This window comes from Alnus glutinosa, chromosome 5, assembly GCF_958979055.1.
Source record: "Alnus glutinosa chromosome 5, dhAlnGlut1.1, whole genome shotgun sequence".
NCBI lineage: Eukaryota > Viridiplantae > Streptophyta > Magnoliopsida > Fagales > Betulaceae > Alnus > Alnus glutinosa.
Window position 1 is genome coordinate 21,652,679 of NC_084890.1, and position 9,522 is coordinate 21,662,200.

Sequence of the window (9,522 nt, forward strand, 5' to 3'; positions counted from 1 at the left end):
GTTGTAATATCTTAAATCCTAGCCTCCAACTAGCTAGTTGGGATGATTTGTTAGAAGAAGGGTGTAGAACTTGGAAGACTAAGTCCTTGATGGGGTCAATATGTAAGCTGATCTTGAGTTTTGCTATATATGGGCTTTGGAGAACAAGAAATGAGATTAAGTTTGGAAGTCAACCTAGAACTGAAGAGCAAATCTTGAAGTTAATTTTCTAGGAGGTGAGGCCAGGTTCCGGTTTTCTGGGAAAGGGAAGTTCAAGAAGACTCTGGCAAACATCAACATGTGTCACAAATAGAATATTGGTGTTGAGATTCTGAATTAGTTTCAGTTTGTTGTTGAACTCTTGTTTGGCTTTGTTGTTAAAGAGTTCTTGTTGTTTCCACATAGTACTTCTCTGTTTGTAATGTGTTTTGGTGTTTTGATGGTGACTCTGTACAGCTGATTCATTTGTTAATAATAGTTTTACTTATACATTAAAAAGAAAAAGAAAAAAGAAGAGGCATACACACCACTAATCTAGCAAGAAAGGCTTAGCTCCCAATGTGAAGTTGTGAACTAGCACACCAGTATAAGCCGCCAAGCAATATCACTAATCACTTGCAGTAGCACTGGTCTAGCGAAGAAGATGAGCGGCTCATCGCCCGCATGGTCATTCAGCTCAAGTTGGAGAAAAGAAGAGCTGTTACTGTGGGTCGGCACAGGCACGGATGGAACGAACCATAGTCCACCAGCTCTCTCTCCGACGGACAACCATCGGAGTTTGAGGGCTTCCGCTAAACTATGCGGCTCGTGGACATGGAACGGGAACACCCTCCGCTCCTCCAGAGATTGAAAGAGATAAGAACACAAGATCGCAAGGTCAAGACTCTGAACAGGAATGACAAATTTTGACAGGTGAATTCGACATGAATTTAAAATAAAATTAATTAATTAGGCTTAGGGTCTAATTTATTTAATTAAATGATAGTTTGTGATTTTAAAAAGTATGATTTAAAAATGCTTATTCTAAAATGTACGATTTGAAAACATGATTTTTAATAATTCAATTAAGTGTTTGGCAAAATCGCATTTTAGCTCTTAAAATTGTGCGTTTTTTTTTTAAAAAATACTCATTTGCCTGTAACATGAAAACGCAGAAGAAAAAAAACAATTTCAAATTGCATTTTTTTTTCAAAAGTATAACTCCAAACGAGTCTCATTTTTTATCTACAAAATCACAATACCAAACGCACTCTGAGTCGAGTTATGCTTGACATATATATCCTTAAAGATATGATACGTTTACAACATTTGTTCAACTACTTCCAACCTTTCTTCAAATTAACTATTGAATTTGTTTTCCTATATGTGGATCTTATATATCTAATAGTTGATTTTTTTTTTTAAAAAAAAAAAAAAAAAATTTCGTAGAGTTGGATATAAGTTATACAGAAGTTGTAAACGTATCATATCTCATATTCTTATATTTATATCTCGACACGATTCAACCCGACACGAAATTAACAAGTCAAGGTTAAAGGGTTTTGACTCATTTAATTAAAATTGACTTATATAAACTTATATTCATACCTCGACACGACACAAACTCGGTTTATGAATAAGTACCAACTTTGCAAAAAACGATGCCGTTTCCTTTAGTAAGTGTGACTGAACGACGAATAAAAAGCACCGGATAAGTTACTTGTTGTGGCCAATCAGTTTTCCTAATTTCCTCAGCGGATAAGGTTACGATGGAACCGCGCTGTCGTTTTCAGCTCCCCATTCAAACCGCCAAAGAGCTGAGAAGAGCATTGTCTTCCTCAATTCGACAGAGAAGAATACCGTCCACGGGAGATGGGTAATTACTCAGAGGGCCACATTTGCCAGTGCCTCAGCCTCCTCGCAACCGCGAGGCGTAATGCCGTCGTCACAATCACCGGCGACCGGCAAAAGACCGGAGAGCAATTTGTGGAGGAAGTGTTGTGTTTGGCTCGTGGGCTGCTCGAACTCGGCCTCCGCGCCGGTGACGTTGTTGCCATATCTGCTTTCAACAGGTTCGAGCCTTCTTGAAGAGTAATAGTGGGTGACCGTTGTGCCTTTGCTAGAATGTTGAGAAATCCAGTAACATTTGGTTTTTCTCCAGTGATTTGTACTTGGAGTGGTTACTAGCCATTGCATTTGTTGGAGGAATAGCTGCTCCTCTAAATTACCGATGGGTGAGTGTGATTTCTTTGGACTTTATTTATTTATTTATTTATTATTATTATTATTATTATTTTTCATGTGGGTGAATGTTTTGTCCTTGATGGCTTGAGATTCAAAAGTTAGATAAGGCAATCATTTCGTAGCAATTGCATTTCAGGATTTATGATCAACCTGTTTGAGAAAGAAGTTTCTATGTTTAAGTTTCTTTAATGTTTACTACAATGGTGCAGACATGGAATATGCATTACTAAATAGTTGTGATTAAGAACGGCCTTATTCCAAATCCACACAGGACTGAGGAAAAGGAAAAATAATCTAGACTTTACTGGTGTGGGTAGATGGGTGGATAAGCGGTTAAATCATCACTTATCCCAAAAACTTAAGCCGATAGAAAATGATGATTTTAATCATTTTATTTATATTATAACACTCTCTCTTCTGTGTGTGTTCAAAATCTCTCTTAATAAGTAAGGTTCGACACGTGAAATATTTAATTGAAATGAGAAGTGAATTATAAAAACAAGGTTTGAACTCGTGACCTCTTCTTTAATACCATGTTAAATCATCACTTATCACAAAAGTTTAAGCTGATAGGAATGATGAATTTAATCATTTAATTTATTTTCTAACATAAGGTACAAGGAAGTTGTCCAACAATGTATGTCAAGCATGCTCTATGCTAACACCCTACTCATAGTCTTGATGCAAATGTGAACCTTGTTTGGGCTTAACAAAAGAAAATTACTAGAACAGAGTCACTAAGATTTGCATTTTAGAACGTACTTAGTGGAAATTTACGATAATAATTATTTATACACAGGATTTGAAAAATACCCTTTGCCTTTACATATTTTACGTACTGCAATATCTAAATTTGTTTTCCTCAACTTGTAGAGCGTAGAAGAGGCAAGATTGGCAATGCTGGTTGTGAAGCCAATTATGCTGGTTACTGATGAGAGCTGTCAGCGCTGGTATTCAATCCTCCAAAACACTGACGTACCTTCCCTGAGGTGGCATGTTTCTTTGAATTTCCCCTCCTCAGATTTCATGAAGACATGGAATGGTATGTAATTTTGGTGGACATCTAAAGACCTTATTTGAAGAAATTATGAGATATGAAGCTGTTTTACAGTGGTAATGTTTCCTTCATTTTTTCCAGTATTAACTACTGAAACGCTCAAGAAGTATTCTATGAGGTCTCTACCACTGAACTATTGCTGGGCACATGAGGGTGTTGTTATAATATGCTTCACTTCAGGTATAAGTTCAGTTTATCTTTTTATTTTATTTTTCTTATATATTTTGTGTGGATTTTGATGTCATTAAAATAATTTCTGAAAGCAGATTTTTTAAGGAAATCTCAAAGAAAGCAATATATGTGGGTCAGTTAGAAAATGCTATTACCTACTTTGCATAATTTATTACTTTTCAAGAAATTCCAGCAAGTGAATTCTAGTTGATTATCATGACTAATTTACACAGCCCATATTGTCTTGAAATAGAAATCCCTCCAAGTAAGCTGAACCCTTCCTTTCAACTCCGTTATATGCACGCATGCTGCATTATGTAGAATCCCGCATTCATAATTTTTCAGCCATTAATTGGCAACCAGTGCCGAAGGCAGTTTTAAAGTTGCTCCAATGAGTTTATTATATTTGCACAAATCTATAAATTCTGTAAGGATGTGCGAAGAACTGCCAGTTACCAGAACCATAGACATTCCAAGTACAACATTATTAAAATATTGCTTGAGCTAATGGTAGGCACAATCAGTGGGAAAGTTTGGGAGCTTGGTAGGATTTCATCAGTTATTAAAAGTTCATGCTAGTATAGTCTGGGTAAAAACTTGAAAGGAATACACACAGCAGTTCTGGTCTGCTTAAATTTTATTCAGTCAATGGTTACTATTCTACCCAAGAATCGCTTCGACAATGAAACTGAGTGAAGTTATCAAAAAATATACATTATATTGAATCTTAAATTTGAATAAAAATATAAGATTAAGATTTTTAGTTGTTTGTTCTGGTTGTTCTGTTATCTACAGGTACCACTGGAAGGCCAAAGGGAGTTACCTTGAGCCATACTGCTTTGATTATACAATCCCTAGCAAAAATTGCGATTGTCGGTTACGGTGAGAATGATGTATGCCTTTTTCTCATGATATGTAAATGATTTTCTTTCAGAGTTATAATTATCATTAACTGCAGCTATGAAGATAATACAGTGAGGACCAAGTATTTTCAGATTGAAGTTTCACATATTAGCAGGGTCAAACAATTAGTACAGTTCAAGGGGAGAATGACTTCTGAATGTTTGTTGTGCGAGTATTTGCAGGTTTATTTGCACACTGCACCATTGTGCCATATCGGTGGTCTTTCATCAGCCATGGCCATGCTAATGGTTGGAGGTAGCCATGTCATAATACCTAAGTTTGAGCCTAAATCAGCCCTCAAAGCCATAGAGCGATACGCAGTGACTTCTCTAATCACAGTCCCTGCAATCATGGCTGATATAATTTCTTTAATCAGGTAAACCACAGTATCCAATATATTTTGGGACAAATCTTTGAGGAGGTTTCTCATGTGGGTGTGTTATCTTATCAACGTTCTAGTATAAAATATTTCAATTATGTGTTAAAATATCACGTTTAAGCGCTTTAAGATAATAAACTTTTGTACTATATCTATACAAATAAGATCATATGAATTATTTTGTCAATGTTCCTGCTTAGTTTACTCAAATTAAACCCTTTCCTAACTATTTGCAGACAGCTATGTAAACCCTGTTTTACTAGCTGTCTCTTCTCAATCATCTATGTAATGCCCTTGTGCAACTTTTAAGTTCACTTTGGAATTTTATACTCTGCCCTGCCACAATGTGTTTCTAACAGTCATACAGCTTAACGCTAGTAAACTGTATTTATGATGTATGCTAGTTTTCTAAGTCATTTTTAAGGCTTTTTCAGGCAGAAGGAAACTTGGAAAGGTAAGGAGACTGTGAACAAGATATTAAACGGAGGCGGGGGACTGTCAATTGAGCTTATCAAGGATGCCACCTTATTCTTCCCAAGAGCTAAGCTTTTCTCAGCTTATGGTGGGTATCTCTTATTCCCCTTTGCTCCCCTGGGTACTTAATATGATAAGTCCTGCTCTGCAGTAATATGGAACCTTACAGATCTTAGCATGTGTTTGGAAGCAACTTAAAGTAAGTTGCCATAACCTCTCCCATACTGGATCAGCTTGGGCTTCTATGGATAATGGATGAAATAACCATAGATATTTGACAATTAGGACGTCTAACTATATTGATGAGCTTGGTCAACTAGTTGTGAACGAGGGAATATAAACTACCTATGGCTGAATAAGGTTACTAAAGTTTGAGTCAAGCTTGAGCTCAACCTAGCTGAGTTACATCTTGACTAGAGTCTGCCTAAGCCAAGTTCAAAGAGCCAACACTCATGTCAACCTGTCTTATCTACATACCTCTAGAACATGAGATAGTAACTATATGAATTTCAGATATATTATTACTGTTGGTTATTGACTCTATGAGCATTAATTTAAGTTTGTCCCCAAAAAATCTCTTTGACAATATATAATAATTTTCTTGCTCTTATTCTCCCTTGTTCTGTTTAATTTGTAAAGGGATGACAGAGACATGCTCTTCGCTAACCTTTATGACACTCTATGACCCAACAATGGAAACCTCCAGTCAGCACCTTCAGAAAGTTGCAAATACTAGATATACTTTGGTTCACCAATCACAGGGTGTTTGTGTTGGAAAGCCTGCACCCCATGTGGAATTAAAGATATGTGTAGATGGCTCTTCTCCTGTTGGAAGAATTTTAACTAGAGGTCCACATGTAATGCTCAGATATTGGGGTCAAATTCCAGAGAAGGCATCTGACTCCAGCAATGAAAGTTGGCTTGACACAGGTGATGTTGGGTCCATTGATGAGTATGGTAATCTATGGCTCATTGGACGAGTAAATGGTAAAATTAAGAGTGGAGGAGAGAATGTTTACCCCGAAGAGGTAAGATAAACTAAATTAATTTCTATTCGCTTTTTACTTATTGAGGAAATCATTCACTAGAATTTTCTTTTCATGCAAGTTACATTTCTTCAATTTTTCTTTTTAGTTTTAGTGGATATGTACTATCCTATGTTGTTTTTACACTAGTAGTAGTTGTTGTTTGGTGATGACTAGGTGGAAGCAATCCTATTACAACATCCAGGAGTGATTGTCATTGTCATTGTGGGAATTCCAGATGCTCGCCTGACAGAGATGGTTATTGCTTGTATTCAGTTGAGAGAAAATTGGTATTGGTCTGACAAAAGCTTAAAACACTCAGCTGAAAATAAAGGGCTAGTTTTATCCGGTGAAATTCTTCGGCACTATTGCAGAGAAAAGAATATAACTGGGTATGTACTTAAGATGAATGATGTTGACTGCAATGCATGTCTGTGTTTGTGATGTATGTGTGTAGTACTAAAATGGATGGTTTACTAACTGTTTGCTATTTTTCTTCCACAGATTCAAGATACCAAAGACATTTATTTTATGGAGAAAACCGTTTCCAGTCACGACGACCGGGAAAGTAAAAAGAGACCAAGTTCGAAGAGAAGTTATGTCTCACCTGCAATCCTTGCCTAGCAGTCTGTGACTATCTCACTTGTTTAGGTGAGCAATCTACCCAAATTTTCTACTTGGCCACTAGCACACATATCTGAAATGACTAGCTGCAGGTTTTGCAACAGCGTGGATGTTAAGTTCAATTTTGGTCATATACGGCGTAAATTCATATTATGGCTCCTTTAACAGAACCAGAGAATTTTCTCTTTCTACTTTTCTATATTCATTTTGTAGTTAGACTGATCTAGCAACTCCACAAGTCTTTTTAACAATAATGTGTATTCTTTGTACTAATAAATGAGCAGAAAATGGCATATTCAGCTCCATTTCTAAAGAATTACTTCTTTCTAGTAAAGCACTTATTTAGTTAGAACATTCACAGTAGACACCCTATAAGTGGTTCCCTTGTCTAAATTTAGAAAAATTTTCAAGAAAATCACAAAAAGTCACCTACAGCAAACACCCTATATTTTTTTTGGGATTTGATTCCTGCACTACACCATCACAACAAGTGCACAACAACCCCTCACATGAGGGTGGGCCCCAGTGTGTAGGGTCCACCCTCATGTGAGGGGTTGTTGTACAGTTGTTGTATTGGTGTTGTAAATCAAACATTTTTCATTTTTTTTTATGAGAAATGGTTGTTGTACAACTCTTGACACAACTTTTGTACAACTTCAACCACTTTTTTTTCAAATTAATCATTCTCTACATGTAGGTCATATATATCTAATGGTTGATTTTAAAAAAAGTTGTTAGAGTTGTACAAGAGTTATAAACATATTATATTTCTTTCCTTATACCTTAGGAACACTACAGTGCAAGCATTTCCAATGCTTATTATAATCATAAAAAAACATTCTCTCTCTCTCCTCTCACCTCCCTGCAACACTCATCCTCTGGACCAAAGAAACTCCAATTTCTTTCTACCAATCGGCCATCAATACAAAATCACCAAACAAAATTTGCAACTTTCATTGCCAATCGTAATATCCTTTCAGTTTATGAACTTCCAAACACAAAATAAAACTCAGCATCTCACCCCTCCATTCTCGGCCAAACCAGGAAGATGAACCACCCCATGGATTGATCTGCCTCTTCAACCGCAACTCACCTTATGGACGTCGGTCACCATGCTATGGCCGCACCACCACGTCAGATTTGCACAACACCCAGCCTCCCCTCTCTCACGCTCTCATCCGCTCTTTCATCTCTCTCTCTCTGTTGACCATGCCTGGTGAAGGAATAAAGCGGAAGGGATCGAGAAAACAGAAAGGCTTTACTGCATCTTGCTTGACATGATGTTCAGAAGGGGAAACAAAAGGGATGGGGGGCTTGGAGATTCTGCATATGTGTGTGTGGAGTAATGATAGGCAGGGGCCAACTTGTCCGCCCCTTTTCATTAAAATGGGCTTTTTTTTAATGAAAAAAGCCTGCTGAAGGCCGGTAAGTTGGCCCCAACTATCATTTTCCGTGTGTGTGTGTGTGTGAGAGAGAGAGAGAGAGAGAGGAGAAGAAAAGAAATGAATATAAAATAATAATAATAATAATAATAATAATAATATTTTAATGTTATAGGGAAAGATAAAAGAAAGCTATTGAGGAGTGTATTTGTGTTAGAGTATATCAGTAGTTCAATAATCCAAGCTACAGTTGAAGACTATCTTAGTCATAGTTGAAGACTGTGACCTAACTACATTTGAAGTCTATCACGTAGTTACAGTTGAATAATATTACCTAGTTGTAGTTGAAGTCTATTTGTATTATCTAATTATGTTATATTGTAAACATTACTCAAATAAATAAGAGCAAAACGTTGCCATTTGAGCTTATCCTGTAGACGTAGGTCGTAAATTGAGCCACGTAATTCTATGTCCATTTTTATATTTCGCATTATATTTTCTTTTATGGTATCAAAGCTATAAGCTAACGCCAATTTTGGATCTGTGGATTTTAAGTTTTTGGTGAAATCCCACCATCCATTGGTGTTTTGCGGCAAGATTCGATCGTCCCTTGGTATTTTGCGGCGAGATCCGACTGCCCCTTGGTATTTTGCGGCGAGATCCGACCCCGCCCTTGGTGTTTTGCGGTGAAATCCGACTACCCATGATGGTCTACAATGAGATTCAACCATCTGTTGCAGTCTTCCGGCAAGTTTTCAAAAAAGAAAAATCAAACACAAACTCAAGATTCCACAAATTTTCACCTTGAGTTTGAGGGAAAATGTTAGAGTACATCAGGAGTTCAAGAATCCAAGGTACAGTTGAAAAACTGTGACCTATCTACAGTTAAAGTCTATCACATAGTCACAGTTAAATACTATTATCTAGTTATAGTTGAAGTCTATTTGTATTATATAATTCTCCTATAAATAGGAGCATCTTATATTGTAAACATTACTCAAAGAAATAAGAGCAAAATGCAGCAATGTGGGCTTTATCCTATGAACGTAGGTCATATACCAAACCACATAATTCTTTTATCTATTTTTATATTCTACTTTATATTCCGCATTATATTATCTTTCAATTTGTTTAGGGAAACAAAAAGTAATCTAGTTCCTTAAATGTAAGGAAAAACATTGGGTGTCGGCTGAAAATGCTCATCGGCGTGAAAATCTTTAAGTGACTCTAAGTCTGCTAGGTTGGTCTATGAATCAGAGACTACAACTGAATGTCAAAATGTTACAACTTGTAATTACATAAACA

The 9,522-nt window shown here is 36.5% G+C and overlaps 1 protein-coding gene across 2 annotated transcripts; it reads left to right on the forward strand.

Annotated features, from left to right (window-relative positions):
* The first annotated feature begins 1,718 nt into the window (after positions 1–1,718).
* On the forward strand, positions 1,719–9,288 carry LOC133868770 (2-succinylbenzoate--CoA ligase, chloroplastic/peroxisomal). 2 transcript variants are annotated; one of them, XM_062305771.1, is made up of 11 exons: positions 1,719–2,030; positions 2,120–2,192; positions 3,076–3,244; positions 3,341–3,439; positions 4,226–4,323; positions 4,516–4,709; positions 5,147–5,274; positions 5,826–6,214; positions 6,389–6,603; positions 6,716–6,862; positions 8,773–9,288. In XM_062305771.1, exons 1-10 carry the CDS (start codon positions 1,831–1,833, stop codon positions 6,843–6,845), a joined length of 1,695 nt encoding a protein of 564 aa, XP_062161755.1. In that variant the 5' UTR covers positions 1,719–1,830; the 3' UTR covers positions 6,846–6,862; positions 8,773–9,288. The 2 variants fall into 2 exon arrangements, with proteins under 2 accessions (XP_062161755.1, XP_062161754.1); XM_062305770.1 differs by lacking the exon at positions 8,773–9,288 and having other exon boundaries at positions 1,720–2,030; positions 6,716–7,151.
* Positions 9,289–9,522: the final 234 nt, after the last annotated feature.